We start from the raw sequence: 23,159 nt of genomic DNA, 5'->3' as shown, positions 1-23,159 counted from the left end.
AAGAAGAAGCGACTGCGGCTGTAGCGGCGGCGGAAGCGGTGGCAGCAGAAGCGAAGAAACTGACTCTCCTCTCCCACCTGCGGGGTCCAGAACGACACCCATCCCCTAAGAAACAAAGAGCCCAGCTGACCCCCACCTTCTTCCCTTCCTTCTCCTCCTCCTTATCAACATCATCGTCATCATCATCCTCCTCCTCCTCTGACCGCACCTTTCCCCCGCCGCCACCACCACCACCAAGGGGGATGGGGGGAGAGGGAGGGAGGGGTCCAGAACAACCCCCTACCACCACCACCTCCTAAAAAACAATGACCCCGGCTGACCCCATTCCTTCCTTCCTTCCTTCCTTCCTTCCTTCCTTCCTTCCTTCCTTCCTCCATGTTCCTCCATTCATCAAAAATACAACCGCACAGGCTCATAAGAATTGAATTTTTTAAGTTTTTACTGATATTTTCTCTGATGTAGTTAAAAAACAGTGGAGTTTATAATGTAGTTTAATCATGTAGAAGAACTAATATCACAGTGGATTTCACTGTAGAAGTAATTTTGGTTCTTCTTTACAACTGTTTTAATCATGTATCACTGAAAAGCTTTTTTAATCTTAAAAACACAATTTAAATTTCAGTCAGTAACTCTTTTCTGCTTGAATGGTTGTACTTGTTCTATCCACAGCAGGTCAAGAACGATTGCAAAGATTTCTGCTAAAACCCACATTTTTTCAGTTCAACTGTGATGCATGTGAACATTAAATTCAGGTATATGTTCCTGCAGGTCTGTCATCAGGAGATTTTGAACAATCTCTATATATTGTCGAGAAACTGTCTTATCAAAAAATGTAAATGTTGGCCTTTTCTGTTTCTCCAAATGGTTTGAAACAAAGAAATACATTAGCAGCACCTTCTGCGATGGAATAAGAAGTTTATTTTAAGAGAAAGTAATACTGCTTTGTAGTGGACTAAATATATTTAATTTTATTTTTATTCTAGATACAAAGATACAAAGCAGAGGGCATGCTTGTTAAATTCACTGCATTACTGTTCATTAAACCAATGAGTCTGCTGGGATTGTGACAACTCAACAAGAATAAATAAATTAAATCTTAAATCTGTGAGGAACATTAATGTAAAAGTGACATGTTCAGTTTCTGTCAGATTAACAGAAAGAAGAAAGGAGTGTATGAAAGGAACATGATAAATGTAGTAAATAAGACATGACAAGAAGGGAATTAAAAATAAATACTGAGCACAGGACTTTTGGTAGATAATATAACATAATATAAAATAATACAATACATCGGTCATTCAGTTTTCAGATCATGTAATGCCATTAAATTATATATTAAAAATGATTTATTTTTCTAATTATTTTAATAAGACTTTAGATCCTAAACACTGATAGACACGCTCCACTCTTACTATTTCTGTTGTAATTTATTTAGCCACCAATGGATGGTGCTCAAGTTACATCTAAGTCGTAAAGCTGTATATTTTTAGTTATAATTGCTTTTTTGTTATTTGCTCTCCCTTAGGGAGAACAAAGAAGCTTGATAGTGAGAGTGAGCAGGCTGACAAACTCATGTTTATGTTGTGTCTTATAATACAACATAAAATGGACAAATCCAGATCCAGCAAGAATAAATGAACTTTATTCCAAACAGTTTCATTGAATACTTAGTTAATTAACAGGCACAAAACATGTCCACCCAAAAAGGTCATTTCTTGTGTGGCTGCTGTCACCTCCACAAAAGCCTTGTGGGTGACTTTTGACAGCACCAACTCTTTGGTCTCAGACATTCCTGTCACAGAAAAAAAAAACAAAGACAAACATTTTAGAATCAAACAGTCACAACTGATTTTAGACAGTGAACCAGCAGATTTTCATCTCCCTGCTCTAGCTCTGGAATCAAAGACATTTACAATCCTCAAACTGGCATCAGTTTCCAGTTTTGATAAACAGACGTCCCACAGAGCATCGCAACCTTCAAGGGGCATCATTATTGTCATTATAAAATCACACCTATAACCACATGAGGAATATTTTACTTCCCCTCCCTTTTTATTAGCCATGTAGATGCCAGGTTCTGCTTCAAATACAGACTGTGAAATCCTTTCCACAGAAGCAAAGATCAGAGACAAGCTAATAGAAGCATGCTGGGGAGCAGTCTGTGAGGAAACAGATCACACAACCTTCAACTTCTTATGGAGTGATCAGGGGAAATGCAGGTCTTTTTCTTGTTTTCAGACATTTTTTCCTGATTATTTGACATCGTCTCTGTCATGAGCAATTTATTTCCTGCACGCTCACAGTGAGAGCTGTCGACCTGCTCTTAACACCATGTTTTAGTCTGGTACGTAATATCAAAGAAGTGGACACTGATAGGTAAGAAAGGCCTGAAAGGATCTGCAGGACAACCAGACACTGCTGACACCTTTTCCTTTGAATGTACTTCTTTTATAAATATCTCATGTGGGGTTTCCATATGTCTCACCAGAGAAGTCGCTCTTCGTGACATCAAAAGCGTCCACCATGCCCATGCTGGTCAGGACGTTCTCCAGGTCATATGTCTCCTCCATCTTGAATCGAGGCAGCCTGACATCAACCTCAGTGTTTTTCATCCTGTTTGGATGAGTCCACTCCACAAATGTCTCATAGGTCAGCTGTTTCTCCAGCTGGGTGGATACAATGTTAATTGTTACATGTGTCGATTTGCATATTTGCATGTGTGTGTGTGTGTGTGTGCTGTTGTTTTTATTCCAGGTGGGGATCTACGGCACACTAACTCATGGAGGCCTCCTGTAATTGTGGGGACTTCAGGGTCCAGACAGACAGATTGAAAAATAAACATTTGTTTTTGTGTATCCTACCTTCTCCAGACCTGTTGTATCATCCTCTATCACCTTGGGTAAAAAGATGAGCATGCTCAGCTTCTTCCTTTTGTAAGGCATCTCTAGGATCTGTTTCAACCAAAACAATAAATATATACATACAGTGGCGGCTGGTGGTGAAATTTGTTGGGTGGGCTAACAAATGCATAATACCGATTAAATGGTTCACAAAGCTGCAAAAGCAACATCACCTATGATACACACAGTTACATCAATTACAGGTACACTATATTTTTTTAGTGCTCCACATCAACACTCTCTCTCTCTCACTCACTCACTCTCTCTCTCACACACACACACACACACACCACTACAAAACGTGTTCCAACTGCAACGACTGCCCACAGATAGCCTGCTCCAACTGTCTTATTACAACTGTTTGGCGACATGTAGTGCAAAACATGCCTTCAGTACAACAGATGACCTCAGCAAAAACAAGGTGTCACAGTCCTTTAACAGGTCAACATGGGGCTACCTTATTTGAAAAGAAGCTCACATCGACGGCCGATGTGATCCCAGTCTCTTAACTTCCAGCTTTTCCTCCAAAGACATTGAGGAAAATGGACATGAAAGCAAATAATCCACCTCGTTCATGCTAACACCCACCATAGCTTAACCTTTTCTCGCTCCTTCCCAACGCTGGCACAAATAGCAGCACCGCTGCGTCAAATCGCTGCTATTGGTCAAAAGTCAGTGGTCTGTGGGCTGCCTGAAGTTAGCCCAAATGATCAGTAAATCATGGGGGCAGGACATGACACCTGTCAATCACTTACAAGAACGAAAGGAATGAAAGTGGACTGTATCTGCTGGGGCTATAAAAAATAAGCCCATTTAGAGATATTCTATGTTTTTCTTTTGACTGATTGGTGCTGTTGCTACCTTTGTTTTCACCTAAACTTAAAACAATCTGTTGTAAGTTAGTTAAAAATAATTTTATCATCTTTTCTGTGTTGGCCTGGGAGCCCTGTTAGCCCATTTATACCAGCCGTCCCTGCATACAAATATGTAAACTGGCAAAAATACAGCCTGTGATAAAATCACAGCTGGTCTCTCAGTAACATTCAGTCATTGTATTGATTGATGTATTAAGTGACAGATTGTGCACTTGATTACCTGGCAGTTGACTTCAGGAATGAAGGCAAGAGGAAAGTAAGTTGTCTTATGCATCATCATCACTGGCTTTGTGTCAGTCTAAAGACAAACCAAAGAAGCATTCTTTGATAGTGAGGAAATACAGATGGCTTGCAGCATTTTTTTTACCTGTGTTGAACAATATTTGCATTCTAATATTGTTATAACTGATTGAGTGGCTGCAAGAAAGTAAATAAACACAAGAAATCTAGATATTTGTCTCACAATGCATGACACAACATGTTAAAAATTACTTTCAGTATCCAGTCCTTCCAACCAGGGTAATACATTACTTATCCTGAACTGTACCAGAGGCCTGCACATACAGGTCATCAGATACTGTAGTGAGTTTCAGAAACTCAGGCAGACGGTTTTCACGTGCATGTTCACCTTGTTGACTTCAAACCGAGCGTGACGACTGTCAGAGCTTGAGAATTTTGCACTCCAGTCTCCTTTGAAGTAGATGGCATTGACCAGCACCAGACTGGTCAACTCATTCACTGTGCCTTTGGCCAACACATCTTTAATTTTACCTGGTGGACAATATTGAAACCACATAGAACCAATAAGAAGCCACAGCAATGCTTCCATTCCAGTGTCAAGAGAATCAGAAGTAAACATTGGAATAATAATAATAATAATAATGATAATAATAATAATACACTGTATTCGTATTTATTCAGGGTTATGAGAGGAAAGAGGTTTTACATTAATTAGAAAAGGCTCTTGAAAACAATACAATAAACTTTATAATAAACAATGGGATTAATATCACATTAAAAATCAGAATAAATTATGAAATGACTATAGATCATAGAATATTGAGGATACTGGTGTGTGTCAGTGTGTTCACCTTTTGTCTGTTTCTCCATCCAGCTGTTGATCTTGACCCTGGACTGCTCGCACATGTTTTTGAAGTCCACTGACTCCAGCTCTGCACTGTAATGCATCCTCGATTGTTTTAAGAAATCCTGAAACCACAAACAACACATTAATGAATTCATCCTAAAGAAGTCGTCCATCATCACTGATTCATTCAGTCAGTAGAAATAAAAGATATTACAGCGTAGTTGTTTCCCTGCTTGTTCACTCACACATTCGTAGAATTTTTTAATGTTCCTGTTAGTCTCTCATGCACCTCCACCTCACATAAAGACACACACTTTAATACATAGACAGAGAGAGAGAGACTCATCAAGATGCACATCAACAACATGATGAAAAGAACGCACCTCTTTAAATGTGTAGGACTTCTCTCCATACAGTCTGTTGGCAACACTGAGACCGATTGAAGCACCTGGTGTCTTGAGACGGCTCAGCAGTTGGCCAAAGCTAGTGTGGACATCATCCTGACAATCCTGGAATTTCAAGGTCTGTATGCAGAGATGAATGGCGTTACAGAAAGACACACGAAGAAAATAATCTTTTAATTTGCAACATGTCCTGTATACTGTTCTTGTTGCATTTTTCAAAGTGAATGCAGCAAGTTTAACTTCTGTGAGACTGACTTGTCACTACATTTAATGCTGATGTGATACCAACACACTAGATAACATAGAAACAGATACATACAGTAAAGTTTCAGTTTTCTATGGATAAACTAGATGCACAGTTCTTTACAGCTGCTGTTCAGATAAACACCAGCCCACACTGCTATCACATGACTGTACTCTGCTGCTGCAACTCTGTTCTGAACTATAATTTTCAGTGTGTGTGTGTGTGTGTGTGTGTGTGTGTTCTTGTACTTGCTACATTGTGAGAACCATTTTCTGCATTTAACTATCAAAGTGAGGACATTTTTACAAAGTGAGGACATTTTGGCCGGTCCTCACTTTGAAACAGCCATGTTTGAGGGTGAAGACTTGTTTTTAGAGAACAGGTATGAATTGAGGTTTGGTTAGGGTTAGGGTAAGGATTAGGGTTAGGCGATCAGTTGTGATGGTTAAGGTTAGGGTAAGGCTCTAGGAAATGCATTACGCCTATGGATGTCCTCACTAAGATAGAAGTACAAACATGTGTGTGTGTGTGTGTGTGTGTGTGTGTGTGTGTGTGTGTGTGTGTGTGTGTGTGTGTGTGTGTGTGTGTGTGTGTGTGTGTGTGAACTATACCTCTGACATTTGAATGGCTGTGTTGCCTCTGGCTCCCAGCATCACCATAGCCATGGCTGAAGAGATGCTAAAAGGAGAGAAGAAGATGTTTGCAGTCTTGTTGTCATCACTCAGCTTGTTGAAGAGAGCCAGAGAGAAGGTGGTGTTGGCCTTAGGTAGAGAGGTGGATGAACCCATTGTGTCTGATGCAAAGAGAACAGAGTATTAAATACTAAAAACTTACTGCAATGTTATCTGATTAGAGCTTTCTTCCTTTTGATAATTTCCTCTAGAATTGATTACCGTGTGAACATTTGTCACTTTTGTAACTTTTAGACTTTTATCAAAAGGGCTATTTTAGAACCAGATCACAATAATTAATCAAGAAAATGTCAGATACAGTGTTCATGCAGTACAAACTGGTTCACCAAATGATATTTTTTTCACCTGGTAATTGACACGTAATAAGCAAGGTAAAGTTCATTTAAAAATATTCAAACAAGTTTTCCCTTTTATTGGCACAAAGGCACAATTCATGTATTCACATTGTTTTGTCTGGCATTAAAGAATGAGAACTTCTCGTCACTCTTAAACTGACAGTTTTGTAGATGACGTATAAATTGTATATTTTTCTGCTCAAGATGTTGTATTTAGTCGTGGTCGTATAGTACAAATGATGTGAACCGCCCACCGTCCGTGTGATTTTCAGATGCAGTGCGTTGGCGAGCAGGAAAATCACATGTAATGGACAGGCACCTTAAAACTGCGTGTTTACTGGATGAGTTTTTACCATATGTAAACACGCCGCATCTTATTTCAAAAATACTTCAGCGAGAAGTATTTCTGAAAGCATTTGAGGTGAGAAATAAGTTGTACAGCAGCTGAATCTGTCCTAGTTTTAGTTCACTGATGGCGAGTTTAGACGTTTGACGATAATTTTGTGATGCGTTGGATCTCTGCGCGTTGCACTGAATTTGAATAAAGCAGGCTTGACTTCTACTTTATGCAAATGAGCTGCAGCTCACTCCGGGTAAACACACCATTTCTGTGTTTCCAACTGCATGTATTCATTTCCAACGCCAAACAAATGAGCAAAACAAGGCAAGGCGAGATATTCAACATGCTCAGTTTGCAGTTACATTAGCAATCAGCAAAAAATATGCTCTCCCTACTCACCAAGCAGCCGCCGCCGTGAATGAGTGAATATAATGCCATCCATTCAGTCACTCATATCACTGCTCCTTGACCACTCCCTCCATGACATGAGTGAAATGTGTCCAAGTAACAGCTGATGCCAACACAAACGTAACCAACAGCATCTCAGCATACAGCACCTACAGACATAATTTCTGTTCATCCTCAATTAGGCCTATAGGTGCACACAATCTGCTGGTCACACTACATTTGCAGCCTCAGCCTCACTTTTTAGTACGTCCATCATCACTCATGTAGAGTAACTGAATCAATTGAAGGCAACATCCACAGCAGAGAGACGTCCCAATGACGTCTTTTCAACGTCAAATTTAATCTCATTTTAGACATGTTTTTTTTTATACTACTGCTGGGCTCTGTGCACAGCTGCAGTACCATGTCAGAAGGTGGTATACTGCTGCAGTTAATTTTCCTTCTAGCTTCATTTGATTGTCTCATAAGCAGATAACTGGAAATCTAATGATGTAATGTATTTCCTGTTCAACCCTGCTGCTGAGCCAAATGAAGTTACAGGAAAATGGGACTTTAGTTATACACAGAGGTTTACAAATAAATCCCAATTCAATTCCCACTCATTTATTTATCTTTTATTTTTTTTAAAAATACAAAAAATCTGAATTATTTCAGCTTGCATACAAGTTCTCTATGATTTTTTTTTTAAAATAATAATATTTACAACATATCAAACACACACAAAACAAACAACAAAAAGCCAATATTGGAATTGTAAAAGAAAAAAAGACATTCCACTGTAGGAAACATTCTCACATTGCGTTTCAAATATAAATTCTACCACCCTGCCTCTTACTACTGGCTACAGTCACACCCTCACCCCAAGCACCATATTCAGAGAGAAATCCCACAAAAACCTCAAACAGACAAAACAAGATTCTCAGTCAACATACGACTCTGTTGTTTTAAGGTGACTACAGATATGAGGAACCCAATCATTTATTTACATCTTTATTTTTGTGCCAATTACTCTCTCATCAGAATCTTACATGTTTCTGTATATCAAGTAGATATTCAGAAATAAAGAAATGTTAACATGGAATATTGTTTTCTGCTCATATTTGTGACTGGCATCTTGTAATTAGGAGAAACCAATAGTTGAAGAGTTTCTGAGTAAAATGTACATCATGTTTTTGCTTCCCACTGCATTAGACATTTATTTTTGTATAAATAATGAACATAAATCCAATCATACAGCTCATGGGATCTGATGGTAAGTACACAAAATTCTATGGCTTTATTTAGTGTGCCGTAGGTCCTCACCTGGAATAAAAGCAAAAGCACACACACATACAAATGCAAATATGCAAATGGACACATCTAACAACTGACATTGTATCCACTCCAGCTGGAGAAACAGCTGACCTATGAGACATTTGTGGAGTGGACTCATCCAAACAGGATGAAAAATACTGAGGTTGATGTCAGGCTGCCTCGATTCAAGATGGAGGAGACATATGACCTGGAGAACGTCCTGACCAGCATGGGCATGGTGGACGCTTTTGATGTCATGAAGAGCGACTTCTCTGGTGAGACATATGGAAACCCCACATCAGATATTTATAAAAGAAGTACATTCAAAGGAAAAGGTGTCAGCAGTGTCTGTTTGTCCTGCAGATCCTTTCAGGCCTTTCTTACCTATCAGTGTCCACTTCTTTGATATTACGTACCAGACTAAAACATGGTGTCAAGAGCAGGTCGACAGCTCTCACTGTGAGCGTGCAGGAAATAAATTGCTCATGACAGAGACGATGTCAAATAATCAGGAAAAAATGTCTGAAAACAAGAAAAAGACCTGCATTTCCCCTGATCACTCCATAAGAAGTTGAAGGTTGTGTGATCTGTTTCCTCACAGACTGCTCCCCAGCATGCTTCTATTAGCTTGTCTCTGATCTTTGCTTCTGTGGAAAGGATTTCACAGTCTGTATTTGAAGCAGAACCTGGCATCTACATGGCTAATAAAAAGGGAGGGGAAGTAAAATATTCCTCATGTGGTTATAGGTGTGATTTTATAATGACAATGATGCCCCTTGAAGGTTGTGATGCTCTGTGGGACGTCTGTTTATCAAAACTGGAAACTGATGCCAGTTTGAGGATTGTAAATGTCTTTGATTCCAGAGCTAGAGCAGGGAGATGAAAATCTGCTGGTTCACTGTCTAAAATCAGTTGTGACTGTTTGATTCTAAAATGTTTGTCTTTGTTGTTTTTTTCTGTGACAGGAATGTCTGAGACCAAAGAGTTGGTGCTGTCAAAAGTCACCCACAAGGCTTTTGTGGAGGTGAATGAGGCAGGAACTGAGGCAGCTGCTGTTTCAAACAATGATCTGGTAGAGGAGCCACGTTTATCCACGTTTCACTGCAGATCACCCCTTCCTGTTCTTCATCAGACATAACAGCACTATGAGCATCCTCTTTGCTGGCCGGTTCTGCTCCCCCTGAGTGAGCACTGTCTCTGCTCAAGGATTTTATTTGATGCAACTGCAGTCAAAGTGTAAATATAAATGGGCACATTTTTCTGTGTGTAATGTTTCAGTTTATTTCATAATTTCTTGTATCACAGTAAAGTTTGTTCCAAGTTTTTCACTCACAGCCGTCCAACATTTCCAAAAATGGAACCATTAAAGCCCAGAGACCAGTAGAGGAAGCTGCTGCCTTAATGAAGTGTTGACGTTAAATATTGTGGAGAGAAAAGCATCTGCTCTGCATGTTGCTGCAAGCTGAAGGTGGAGATCAAACACGTTTTAGTGGGAGCACCTCGGACCCAAATGTTGACTGTTTGGTTGCTTGTTGGCTTACAATTTTTCTTCATAGCATTAAACATTTTCTGATACTGTAACAAATCCAAAACTGTTGTATTATGTCTGGAAGCACAATAATATGTATAATAATATATATGTGTACACATTAGGTAACCTAGCAAATTTATCACAGATTTCATAAGCTTTAAATGTAGCAACACTATTTTTTAAAGCCTTTTCTGTGTTTGTCATTGACACTCCCTAGAAAAAAGTCATGTTTGTTGTATTAAAGAGCTCTAAACCAGTTGTAATGGAACTAAATCTTCCCATAGACCATGCCAAAATCAATCTACATTTAAAAAAATAAAAACTTTAAATTCCAATAAAACTGCTTTGAATCTCTCCTTGAAGCTAGAGTGAATGTAGCCACATGTTCGGAAACCAGGTGGCTGGGTAACAAGATCTGCAAAGAGTAAATTCAGCATTTCATCACCAAAATTGTCACATTTTTTTCTCAGGCCTCCTATGGGATCTTGGCTGATTAGTACAGTATTATTTCTCAGACTATACTCAGTCCTGATACTTGATGATAGTGATTATATATGATAGTTAGATGTGAACTATGTTGTAGCAACAATGGCTTGTTTTGTCTTCTTAGTCCATCCATCCATTCTCTATACACCACTTTATCCTCATTAGGGTCACAGGGGGGTTGGAGTCTATCCCAGCTGACTCAGGTGAAGGCAGGGAAACCCTGGACAGGTCACTCGTCTGTCACAGGGCTACACATAGAGAGTAACAGTTACACTCACATTCACACCTACGGGCAATTTAGAATAATCAATTTGCCTCAGCATATTTTTAGACGGAGTACCTGGGGAAAATCCACGCATGCACAGGAAGAACATGCAAACTCCATGCAGAAAGATCCCGGGAAAGCCGAGATGTGAACCAGGTATCTTCTCGCTGCAAGGCGAAAGTGCTAACCACTACCCTTGTCTCTTAGTATTTTACTCAATATTTACTGGACAGAAGATAGAAACCTGTTTGGAAGATTAATTCCTGTATTAATTAATACACAAATATGTGTTTTCCAAGGCACACCTATTTCATACTGTTCACTTTATAAAAATATTCATAAATTCTTTGACTTGGGCAGATTTGTATTCAAGAGAACAGGAAAATGACAACACAAGGGGGAGTTTTGTACTTTAAGTAGACCTGTATGTGGCGGTTTGGTTAGAAGGAGAGAACGAGGCAGAAGACAGCCGTCACACAGCTTCAGATGATCCAGAAACCTTTGTGTGAGGGAGCTGGAGAGTATACATGCATATTGTACAGACTGATACAAGTTTATTTATTTTGTTTTGTGTTGGGGGGGAAGCCTGTTCACCTCTCTCTCTCTTGAGCTGACTTCAGGAGTTCCACGGAGTGCACACATGAGGATGCAGCCACAAAACACCAGCATTGTCACTTATCTGATTAGATGGATTTGAGAGATCAGAGAGGAGAGAGAGGAGGGGTTACAGGGGGGATTTTGAATAAGTTTGAGCTTTGTTTATTATTTCTTTGGTATATTATGAGTTTTCTTTCCTTTGTATCAGATTGTTATTTGAATTTATGTATTTTAAGTATAAAGGATATTTAATATTGCATTTTTAATAGAAGTGTGGGCAGGTCACAGAGGTGGGAGGAGAATATAAGAGCCAGGTGGGCAATCAGTGGAGTGTGTGAGAAGCAGGGGGTCAGGCTGCCATCATCAGCTGCACCTGGGTGACTCCTTTGTCTGTTTGTTTGGTGAGCTGTATTTTGCACATGGAAATTAGTAAAAACTGGAGCTGTGGAACAAAACTCCTTGCTGTTTGACTACTTTCTGTGATGCCATCATGCTTTGCCCTTTAATGCCGTTTGGTTCATCCGAATTGTAGAGGTTTATCCCCACCAAAACCCTACACTTTGGAACAATGCTGACAATTTTCAAATCTAAGTAAAGTCCTACTTATTAACATTGCCTTTCATTACTTGTCTCTTAAATCCAATATGTTTGTTTGATGCTGTGTGCTTTTGCTTGCTTGCTTGAATTGTGTTATTACTTTACTATGCTGTTGCTTGTGTATTTTGTGAAGCATTCTGAGTTGCCTTTGGGTATGAAATGTGCTATATAAATACATGCATTCCCTTATTGACACAGCTCTCCAGACTTCTCACTACCTTTGTGTGAGCACTGACAAAGAAAAATGACTTCAACTATTGTAACAATAAAAGAAGACACAGAGCGCTTTCAACCAACACTCATTTATTGCATTTTTATGGACATAGCAATAGTCTGGGTTCACTGGCTGACAAAATCTTCTTGAGATTCTTCAATGCAGGTACGAAAACAACACAAGACAGGCACAAGTGTGTGACGTGGAATTTTGACAATTGGTCAAAAACTGTAAAACAACTGTGTTTTAAAAACAATGACTGTCATGACCAAAAGGCACAGGAGTTGTCACTGTATGCCATCCATCACTATAAAATACACCTGCACTGTAGTCAGTCCAGATAACATGAACTGATACAGACAGAGATACAACAAGAAGTTTTACCAAACTTGGACCGCCCGGCGGCAAAGATGGCCCCTGTGACCTTGAAGATGAGGTCAAGGTCACCAAATTCGAACTTGACCTGTGTCTTATTATGGTACACCTGTGTACCAAATATGGTGAGGCTACATCAATATTTGATCGAGTTATCGCGTGGAAACCAAATTGTTACAGACAAACAAGCAACCAACCAACCAACCAAGACCATGCAGCTCAAAACAATACCTTCCAGAAAACGCAGTTTTGCCGGGCGGTAACAAAATATAAATAGAATATATAAGCTGGACACAGACGTTTTAAGGGAGCAGGCTGTCTCAAAAACCATGCTGCAGTGCTTACACAGGGGAGCAGAATTTACCGGCAAAGAGAATAGTTCTGCTGGGGTTGTGTCGGATGAAGAAGAGGAAGGGGTGGTCTGCTTTGAACGGTACAGGAAGAGAGCGGTTCGATACGACAGCTCCAGTGGCAGCTGCAGCCTCAGTTCCTTCCTCGTTCACATCTACAAAGGCTTTGTGGACGACTTTGGACAGTACCAGGTCATTTGCTGAAGACATTCCTGTCAAAAGAGGAACAAGAGTCCAGGTTGTAGTCTCTGGTGTTATTTCTTTTGCCTGGTGTGATACGTGGTGCTCTTATAATAATTATGCAGCTTTTACAATTATTCCAAATGTCTCACCAGAGAAGTCACTCTTTCCCACGTCAAAGGCGTCCACCATGCCCATGCTGATCAGGACATCCTTCATGTCGTACTTCTCCTCCAACTTGAATCGAGGCAGACCCACCGAGATCTTAATTTCATCGTTTATGTCGAGACTAGTCCACTTCACAAAGTTCTCATAGGTCAGCTCACTCTCCAGCTAGTGTGGACACAGTGTCACTCATCAGTTTGTTTAAATCAGTGTTGTCCAATTGTTTACTGTGTGTGTGTATGTGTCCTACCTTCTCCAAGCCTGTTGAATCATCCTCTATCTCTTTAGGCAGGAAGATGAGCATGCTGAGCTCCTTTCCTTTGTAGGGCATCTCAAGCACCTGCCCAGAAACATTGTGTTTGATTTTATTCCAGATAAAGATCATTTGAATGCTCCATCCAGTAAAACAGGTTGATGTTTGTAAGAAAACCTCTTGTATATTATATGTATTATAATGGACATTACCTGACAGTTGAGCTCTGGAATGACAGCGACAGGAAATTTACTCTTCAGCTGCATCATCTTCACCTTCTTAGTATCATTCTAAAAAGAAAGAAAAAATACTTTTCTGGTTAAATCAGACACCCCTTCATACTCATGTATAACACATTCAAAGCTTTTTGTATTCTATCTTCTGCCCACATCGCTGCATCCATCATAATCAAATGGAAAGAACATGGCATCACTATAAACCGGCCAAGAGAGAGCAGCCTACCAAAATTAATCAGAGGCAGCACAGAGACCAAATGTAACCCTGAAGGAGCTGCAGAGTTCCACTGCAGAGGCTCAAGTATCTGTCCATGAGACCGCAATAAGCCGTACACTCCATACGTAGCTAGGCTTTATGGAAGAGTGGTCAGAAGAAAGTCATTACTTTCAGCTAAAAATAAGAAAGCACGTGTTGAGTTTGCAAGAAGGCATGTGGGAGACTCACAAAATGCATGGAAGAAGATGCTCTGATCAGATGAGACTAAAATTGAACTTTTCGTCTGGCGCACACCCAACACATCGACACCATCCCTACTGTGAAACATGCTGGTGGCAGCATCATGCTGTGGGGATGTTTTTCAGCAGCAGGGACTGGGAAACTGGTCTGAGTCGAGGGAAAGATGGATGGTGCTAAATACAGGGATATTCTTGAGCAAAACCTGTAGCAGTCTGTAAGAGATTTGATACTAGGACGGAGGTTCACCTTCCAGCAGGACAATGATCAATCCAATTGAGAATCCCTGTTCAGACTTAAAGAATGCCATTCACAAGTGGAAACCATCAAACTTGAAGGAGTTGGAGCAGTTCTCCCATGAGGAAAGGGCAAAAATCCCAGTGGCAAGATGTGGCAAATTCATAGAGACCTATCAAAAACGACTTGCAGCTGTGATTGCCACAAAAGGTGGCTCTACAAAGTACTGATTTCAGGAACGTAAACAGTTATGCACATTGCCATTTTCTGTTATTTTATGCTATTTTTGTTTGCGTCACAGTAAAAAAAAATCACATCATCAAGGTTGTAGGCATGTTCTGTAAATTAAATGGTGCAATCCTTCAAGCAACCCATTTTAATTCCAGGTTGTGAGGCGACAAAACATGAAAAAATGCCAAGGGGGATGATTTATCCTTAATGTTTGTTGATTCTAGTGAAACTTTCCGTCTGAGGAAACAACTCAGACTGATGAATCATTTTCTGAGAAACAAAGAAAAGGGCAGATCCCAGGACTGCTACGGAACATGGTGTGTGTTTGCACATTTTCTCACACATTACAGGTGTGGACAGGATTCCCATTAATAAAAAGGTGTTCCCTCTCACACTGCTAAGACTTAGAGGATTGCAAAGGCTGAACTGACACTGTAATTAAATGGTCAGGCTTTTCTATTGCTTTCCAGTCAGGGTGAATGAGATCAAAAAATGTGTCTAATTTAAAAAAAAACAATGGTCAGTGGGGAAATGAAATTGGTATGGGCTTATGTAAATCAAGCTGGTGGTGAACGTATTACCCAAAGAACAAGATGTGAAAGTCAAAATAACAAAAGAAACAAAAAATGAACAGAGATACAATTAAGCACAAGCACAGGTTCGTTCATCTTTAGCTATTAGTCATTCATTTCAAATAGTTTTATTTTAATATTAATTATATAATCTGGTCAGGGGCTGCACAGTAGCTTGGTGGTTAGCACTATCACCTTGTAGCTAGAAGGTCCCTGGTTTGCATCTTGACCTGAGCCTGGGATCTTTCTGGGATAGGCTCCAGCCCCCCTGTGACCCTAATGAGGATTAAGTGGTGTGTAGATAATGGATGGATAATCTGGTCAGAAACCCAGATTTCTGCTTTTGTTCTGCAGTGTTTTTCATCATTGCTGCCTGTGTGCAGTGTTACCTTGTTTATTCTAAAGTCTGCATCAGTGGTATCCTTCTCATTGAACTTCTGGTTCCAGTTGCCTTTAAAGTAGATTGCATTAACCAGTACCAGCCTGGTCAGACTGTCCACCGCGTCCTTCACCAACAAGTCCTTGATTTTACCTGGTGAACAGAAAAGCCCACACATGTCATCATCATTATCACTACAGATGCATTAAAACAAGCTGCAGTACAAACCCCTCCCAAGTAAAACAAGAAAAGAAACCAAAAGAGGGATGACGTTTGGGAGATGACGTCAATTTTTTAAAAAGACATCATGAAAACCACTGTGGGGAATAAAACGGCCCTGTATTCCTCATGGAACGTCCCTGCATCCTATCATTTTTAATCTAGAATTATCTTACTCATACATACTATGCTGCACTGAGGCTCATACAGGAATAGATGGTGAATATGTTAAGCAGCAAAACCCTTACAGGCCTTAAAAGAGATGTCAAAATCACTTCTAAACACACGTGTAGCCTGGGTGGAAATGCAGCAGCATGAATTCTTGAACTCTCTTGATGGATCTTGTAGAGAGTTAGACTGCTACTTTTTAAACTAGTTAGTCTGATTTAAATGTATTCACCCAAACAAAGTAAAACCCCAGGATTTTGTCACTTCATAGTGGATGTATATTACCTTAGAAATGGAACTGGAAAAACTAGAAATTGAAAAAAATTTTAGTCCTAGACTGATCTCTCAGAATCCACTCTGTGTGGATGTGTACGAAGAAAACTGGTTTACAACAGAATACAAAAACGCCAACCAAAGATTGACGACCCAGTTTTAGAGAAAGTAATATCTTAAAATAGGGCAAACACTATTAAGCACCACTGTCACCTTGAAATTACATTTCTTTATTACTAAATTGTTTTTCCAGCTACATTATGTTGACAAATTTAATCTGATCATGTTCAGAGGCATTTTTTTCTGAGTGAATGAAGTGCTGATGGGAAGGGTTTAGGATTTAGTCTCAGATTTACACTGTGTGAAGTCAATGCTAGTTCTGAAACTCACCTTGTGTCTGCTTCTCCACCCACTCATTGATGTTGACTCTGACCTCCTCTGCGCTGGTTTTGAAATCCACTGACTCGAGCTCAGCTTTGTATTCATTTTTGATTTGTGCTAAAAACTCCTGAAATCATAAAAAGAAACACATTAAAATATTCACACCATAATTAAATACTGACTTTAACACATTCACAAGCAGAAGGGATTCCATCTTGATGCAGCTCACTTGTATGTTGACATGTTTTCAGTTTTTTGATAACAAGATGGATTTGATGACCCTATAACAGCATAGTCCATGAATGTTGGGTTTATTTTTTATCTAAAGCATCAGAAACCTTTCCTGAATGTGTCCTGGGTTTTAGGCTTTGTTAAACTCCGAGTTGCTGTATGTATTTCTGTAATTTACACCAATGGATCTCAATGCTTTTAACTGTCTTCTATGCAAATGAATGGAGGTGCTAAACCTTGAGTGAGGAAGGATCCAGATAACTGCGAATAATCCCATACATTTACAACTTTGAGATTAAGCAAAGATCGCAATGTATTTACCTACACACCAAAGCACAGAGCTGCAGTTCACGCCAGTTAATTACAGTAGGGTCACTCACACAAACACACCTCAATAAACTGGCAAGTCTTCTCCCCATACAGCCTGTTGGCAAGACTGAGGGCATATGGAGCATCGTTCTTGTTGAGTTCACTCAGCAGTTTGCCGAAGTCGGCGTGGACATCAACAGGCTTGTTGAGCTCACTCTGGGACTGGGAGTCACTGCCGTTGACATCATCAGTCTTATTGGCATCATCATCAGTCTTGTCTGCATCATCATTTTTGTCTTTCAGGATCTGTGAACAGCCAAAGAAGACTTGTGTTATAAAGACACACTGTGCCAGAGACAAATGAAATATGACTTTGTATAATAGTAATATGGCTTATTTGAATTAGGGTGGATTTAGCTCTTAAATGATCAGAGCAAAAACCAAAATCATCAGTAACCCGCTTACATTTTTCATGTTTTTGACTATGTATCAAAGTAACATATTTAGAAGTTGTTCTTCTAAGGTTGAGCTGGGTTTGCGGTGTATGAAATCCTGCCTGTCTGAATCTGTGTTTATCAGACATCATAGAACACTGCAGTATTAAGGTGGAAAAGCTCAGCTGTGATGTTGTGTCTTATGATGAATCTTTTTGCATAATAAAATCACTACATGGACATGTTACAAGGTTAAAAAAGATTTTCACAGATTTTCACTTTAAGTGAGAAATTTAATATCTATGCAATTTTAATGCTAACATTACTCAGTTAATTTATATAGATTACTGTATTTGCCTTTAATTAATGTGTCAATGTTACTGAGTTTGTCTCAGCTCACAGGTTTACAGGGAAGGCTGCCCAGTGACACAGTAAAATGGATGATTTTAGTAACACTGTTGTCATCATTTACATCAAAAAGAGTGATCGTTTAGGGCATTTAGATTGGTGTGTTTTGATTGACGTGTCAACATGCAAAGTTTTCCATCTGCTATATAAATTTACCTGCTTTGTTGTTTTATGATTCACATTAAACTTTTAGTATCTCAAAACACTGCTTTTAAATATGCAGCAAGCAAAGCTGTGAAAAAATATAGGTTTTCACTCTGGAACTAAAATCTAAGATGTCCTCATCAGATGCCATAATGATGAACCAACCATGCATTATTTGTTTTGTTACCACCTTGAGCAGATACGGTGGCAGTCTGCTGCATTGCTGTGTCTGCATCTGTGACCGTGTCTGCATCCTCGCCTTCCTCTGTTCATGCAACTGCTGCATCGGCAACAATCGTGTCTGTTGTCCTCCTGCCTGATCTGATCCCTCAGTGAAGCAGAGGACCTGGAGGGAGAAATTGGTTATTTTGAACATCATGAAGATCACGATTAACACCGAATGTGTGAATGTGCACCTGTGTACGTGTATATTAGACATGCTGTGGGGATAAAAGACAAGTAACATCATTAAGTGTGTGTGTGTGTGTGTGTGTGTGTGTGTGTGTGTGTGTGTGTGTGTGTGTGTGTGTGTGTGTGTGTGTGTGTGTGTGTGTGTGTGTGTGTGTGTGTTCTAGCTTTTGCTACATTGTGGGGGACCAAATGTCCCCACAACGGTAGGAAAACCGAAAACTATGTCACTTGTGGGGACCTCATTTTGGGCCCCACAAGTTTAAACAGTGTTTTCTTGGCCATGTTGTTGTTACTGAAAAAAGTAAAAAAGTTTCATTAGGGTTAGCCATTGTTTTGGTTAGGGTTTGGGTTTGGTTAAGGTTAAGGTTAGGGTTAGGGTTAGGGCTAGGGGTTAGATATGAATGGGAGTCAATGGTAAGTCCCCACAATGATAGAAAAACATAATGTGTGTGTGTGTGTGTGTGTGTGTGTGTGTGTGTGTGTGTGTGTGTGTGTGTGTGTGTGTGTGTGTGTGTGTGTGTGTGTGTGTGTGTGTGTGTCAGATTAATGCCTCTGTGTAGTCTTGTACTGGAAGTCATGCATGCACACGTTTTCATCATCATAACCAATGACTCAGACAGGAGTACACTCTCACTCTTACAAGTAAAATTCCACAGCAGGTAAATCTACTTTACTCTTTGTTAAAACCTCAATTGCCCCTCCTATTAACTGAGTTCGCTTTGCTCTAGGTCTGTACAGCTCAGCTGCCGTCATGAAGTGCACATCTGGCTGACAGGGAGCTGTTGCTCCACTGACGTGGCATGTGCTGGCAGGAACAAATTCAGCCTCTATAACCTTTACGCACCAGGTTCCCAGATCTGCAGTGCCTCTAGTTGCACAATATGCTACGTGATGGATGAAAATTTATCCTCCTATATGCAGTTTTGTGATGAAACATTGCTGTAACAATGTCCTAATATTTAGATTCCAAGTGACGCAACGTTTAAAAGTTTGGGGTCACCCAGACAATTTCATGTTTTCCATGAAAACTTGTACTTTTATCCATGTGCTAACATAACTGCACAACGGTTTTCTAATCATCAATGAGCCTTTCAACACCATTAACTAACACAATGTAGCATTAGAACACAGGAGTGATGGTTGCTGGAAATGTTCCTCTGTACCCCTATGGAGATATTCCATTAAAAATCTGTCGTTTCCAGCTAGAATGTCCAACCCTTCATCGAAAAAAAAAATGCTTTTCTTTCAAAAATAAAGACATTTCTAAGTGACCCCAAACTTTTGAATGGTAGCGTATATGAGAATTAAAATCAGTGTAAATTTAGAGTCTCAAGAGTAAAAATACTCTGCCAGTATACTATTTCATATCAATGATACTTAAACATGTCACTAAATAAGTATGAGCAGCTGACTAAGGTGGGACTAGTACTGTTAAATTTAATAATCAGTATATGTACATATTTTATCATCTCATCATGTATCATGCATGTTAGATCTAATTCCGACACAAAAGGTGGAACCATCGCTTTTACTAAATGCAGTAAAAACAACAGTATTGGCCTCTATCGTGGAATGAAGCAGAGTGATAAGGCAGGAGGAAATGGAATTTTACTTTCCACCACTAATCTTCACTGAGCATTATACACAACTGACAGAGAAGCTTAACTAGTTTTGCCCCTGTAGTCTGGGACAACAGAACAAATCCCTGCCAGTTTTGTCGACAGTGGAACATGACTAACGAATGTCTGCCTGCCTGTGCAGACACCTACTTCTGCCACACCCTACTCTGCAAGGCAGGTAAAAGTTTTCCAGTGGAAATTCACACCAAAACCTTCCCGTCAGTTCTAATCCCATTCTGTGTCTGACAGTAGACTATTTACTCATATTTCTTGTATTTTCAGTTCAAACTACATCTACATTTTTACACTACAGTTTTTCTGCACTACATACACATACCTGTCTCCTATATTTATAACTATAAAGTAATCAGCTTTCACTACTCCATTAACCCTTAGGTACACAAGTGATTGGACCCTATACTCTTCCATAAGTAGATCAGAAATGACCTGTTTAAGAATCAATGTGTTTTTATGCCATTTTTGTTATTTTGGTTAAACATAATCATTTCTATTATTGTTTGTATTACATTTTTGTTCACAGTGGAATGATATTATGTTTGAAATATGGCTATTTTTTCACTATATAGCAGATTTCAAACATTTTGATCATCAAAAAAGAAGAATATTACACAGACCAGCAACAGAAGAATGTCAACTTCCACTTTGTAGATATTTAAGACTCTTTTCCTCCAGCTGTTGCTGCTCTCCGTCCCTCCAAGTTTGTGCATCATCACCTCTAATATGATATTATCAGTGATAAACAGCTTGTGGTAGTAATGCAAATACTACAATTTCTTTAGAAGTATGAAAGGTAACTTCAAAATTTAATGGAATAATATCAAAAACATGTTTTTTGAGGAACAGCTGGAAAATGAAATGAAAGATATTGTAAGAGAATGACCTCACCGGGTCATTTTTGACCCACTTATGCATCTAAGGGTTAAATTTCAGTGCACCCAGAAAACTGTGCACATGACAGGGCTTGAAAATTGAATCCACACCTAAAGTAAATGTCTAAATTCCAACACAATGATGAATTAGATCCACTGGAATGGAATCTGAATGTGTGCCTGTATAAACACCCAAATGGGTGGGTTCACCATGAGAGCTGTAATTTTTATAACGTCAGTTCTCACAGTGTGCTCGTACCGTACCTCTGACATCTGTGCGGCTGTGTCACCAGCCGCCCCCAGCATCACCATAGACAGGGCTGTGGAGATGCTGAAAGGAGACAGGAAGAGATTTGCGGAGCTGTCGTCCTTGCTCAGCTTTTTAAGCAAAGACAGGCAGAATTTGGTGATGGCCTCAGATACTGGGTTGCCTTTGGATGCCATTGTGTCTGGTACAGAGAATGGAAAGCAGATCAACAATCACTGACTGGGAAACTGTAACACAGTTAATCCTTTACCTGAAATCTGAAGCACACTCTTGTTTGGACAAGATATGTTTCCCTAAGTATAGCTCTACAAAGTTAAAATAATCAAAAGTATAAAGATTCAAATTATTGCCAGATTTACAGATTGTTTCTCATATTACGCTTTTCCTGATAGTAATACAATCTTCAGACTCTTGAATTTAGTGACCAACGGTTAATATATTTTACATGCCTTAAATTTTACACACTCATGTAAAATTCAAGCAGACTGTTCTAGACTCTTCTTCATTACTTTCTTACAACTTGACCGTGTTCACCAACAAAGCTTTCCTATAAGACATCTGCAGACAAACAGCCGGTTCTCTCTCCGTAACCATTTAACTCGCTTTAAAATCTTTGTTGAACCCGATAAACCAGTTAAAAGGCATTAAACAAGAACTGTTAGTTGCATAAAGCCTGACTCTCATCTTTGCTCATCATTCTCATTGTTAAAATCAAGTGATAGCAACAATAAAGCATCTTATACTTACTGATAGACTCCCTTCTTCAAGTCAACAAGTCTTGCAGCTCGTATCAGTTTAATGAAGCTCTGTTGGAGTCATCTCATCCTTCTTGTTCACTCTGACACACCCAGGTTCAAATGGGTGGCTGCCTGTGTCAAAGGGTGTGTTTTAGGCGAGTTTCCAAACCATTCCATGTGACTATGAGCAGAATGAACTGATGACGATAATGTGCAGCGTGCAGATGATACAGCATAGTGTGCAGAAACATCAGTGGCAAAGCTGTGTGGGTCGTTCTATTTGTTTTAGGTGACCAAGCATGCAAGAAAAAGGATTTTCAGCTACTGTTTAGAAGCATTTTTTGCCTGCTCATACTGGAAATGTTTGGTTGGGGTTTTAGCATTTTACCAACATAAAGATGCATCACTGTTTGACATGAAAGGTACTTTTTGTTTGTTTAAAATTCATTAATACCACAGCAAGAACCCATCACAATTCTTTTAGTTTATCATCTGGGGTTAAATGTGAGCAAATTACTGAGATTATACTCGACATTTATTCACAGTGGTCTGTGCAGTGTGATCTTTAGTGGTGCATGCTTTTAGTGAAACAAAAATAACCTCAGCATTGACTTCAGATTTTTTGAGTACTAGATCACACTGAACTTCTGAAAGTCAGGAGCATTCTCTGATGTTTGTGTCAAATATCTTGGCAAGTGTGACATTCAGCAAGGCCAAACACAGGCATCTATTACTAGTTGTGTGGTTTCATTCATTCATTCATCTGCAGGATTCATCCTATCAAGCGTTACACAGGCCTGTAGATGAGTAAATATAAAATTGTGGGACTTTTTGTATCATAGTTGACATTTTTGCTGTTTTCAGGCCTAAAATCAACATGGCCACCTATAACCAAACACAACATGGTATTTTTACAGAAAGATTCTCCTAAAACATTATAAATACAATTGAGTAAAAATAAAATTGA

At 39.4% G+C, this 23,159-nt stretch overlaps 3 protein-coding genes across 3 annotated transcripts; 1 reads left to right on the top strand and 2 right to left on the bottom strand.

Moving 5' to 3' along the window:
* Positions 1-1,667: 1,667 nt before the first annotated feature.
* Positions 1,668-6,298, bottom strand: LOC110965043 (leukocyte elastase inhibitor-like). The gene is made up of 8 exons (XM_051940435.1): positions 6,122-6,298; positions 5,246-5,386; positions 4,867-4,984; positions 4,404-4,546; positions 3,996-4,073; positions 2,862-2,951; positions 2,486-2,666; positions 1,668-1,792 (listed from the first exon to the last, which is right to left on the bottom strand). Exons 1-8 carry the CDS (start codon positions 6,296-6,298, stop codon positions 1,668-1,670), a joined length of 1,053 nt encoding a protein of 350 aa, XP_051796395.1.
* An 811-nt stretch (positions 6,299-7,109) lies between these two features.
* LOC127531341 (serpin B6-like) lies at positions 7,110-9,762 on the top strand. The gene is given in 4 exon segments (XM_051940434.1): positions 7,110-7,130; positions 8,673-8,853; positions 9,544-9,656; positions 9,658-9,762. Coding segments are annotated over 4 exon segments (420 nt in total).
* Positions 9,763-12,347: 2,585 nt separating this feature from the next.
* LOC110965040 (leukocyte elastase inhibitor-like) lies at positions 12,348-22,314 on the bottom strand. Its single transcript, XM_051940336.1, has 10 exons — positions 22,203-22,314; positions 21,452-21,636; positions 18,458-18,613; positions 17,363-17,587; positions 16,751-16,868; positions 15,711-15,853; positions 13,804-13,881; positions 13,589-13,678; positions 13,326-13,506; positions 12,348-13,205 (listed from the first exon to the last, which is right to left on the bottom strand). Exons 2-10 carry the CDS (start codon positions 21,629-21,631, stop codon positions 12,985-12,987), a joined length of 1,392 nt encoding a protein of 463 aa, XP_051796296.1. The 5' UTR covers positions 21,632-21,636; positions 22,203-22,314; the 3' UTR covers positions 12,348-12,984.
* Between the last annotated feature and the right edge of the window lie 845 nt (positions 22,315-23,159).

Source organism: Acanthochromis polyacanthus, chromosome 20, assembly GCF_021347895.1.
Source record: "Acanthochromis polyacanthus isolate Apoly-LR-REF ecotype Palm Island chromosome 20, KAUST_Apoly_ChrSc, whole genome shotgun sequence".
Classification (NCBI taxonomy): domain Eukaryota; kingdom Metazoa; phylum Chordata; class Actinopteri; family Pomacentridae; genus Acanthochromis; species Acanthochromis polyacanthus.
The sequence above is the reverse complement of the archived record's forward strand: the minus strand, read 5'-3'. Positions and strand labels throughout refer to the sequence as shown.

Excerpts from the sequence above, each read along its gene's own strand:
- LOC110965043 (XM_051940435.1), bottom strand. The coding sequence starts at position 6,298 with ATGGGTTCATCCACCTCTCTACCTAAGGCCAACACCACCTTCTCTCTG. Across the intron at positions 5,387-6,121 it reads CAGCCATTCAAATGTCAGAG|ACCTTGAAATTCCAGGATTG; the intron begins GTATAGTTCACA and ends CTCTGCATACAG. Across the intron at positions 1,793-2,485 it reads CACGAAGAGCGACTTCTCTG|GAATGTCTGAGACCAAAGAG; the intron begins GTGAGACATATG and ends TTTCTGTGACAG.
- LOC110965040 (XM_051940336.1), bottom strand. The coding sequence starts at position 21,631 with ATGGCATCCAAAGGCAACCCAGTATCTGAGGCCATCACCAAATTCTGC. Across the intron at positions 16,869-17,362 it reads AGACTTGCCAGTTTATTGAG|GAGTTTTTAGCACAAATCAA; the intron begins GTGTGTTTGTGT and ends TTATGATTTCAG. Across the intron at positions 15,854-16,750 it reads GGTGGAGAAGCAGACACAAG|GTAAAATCAAGGACTTGTTG; the intron begins GTGAGTTTCAGA and ends TCTGTTCACCAG.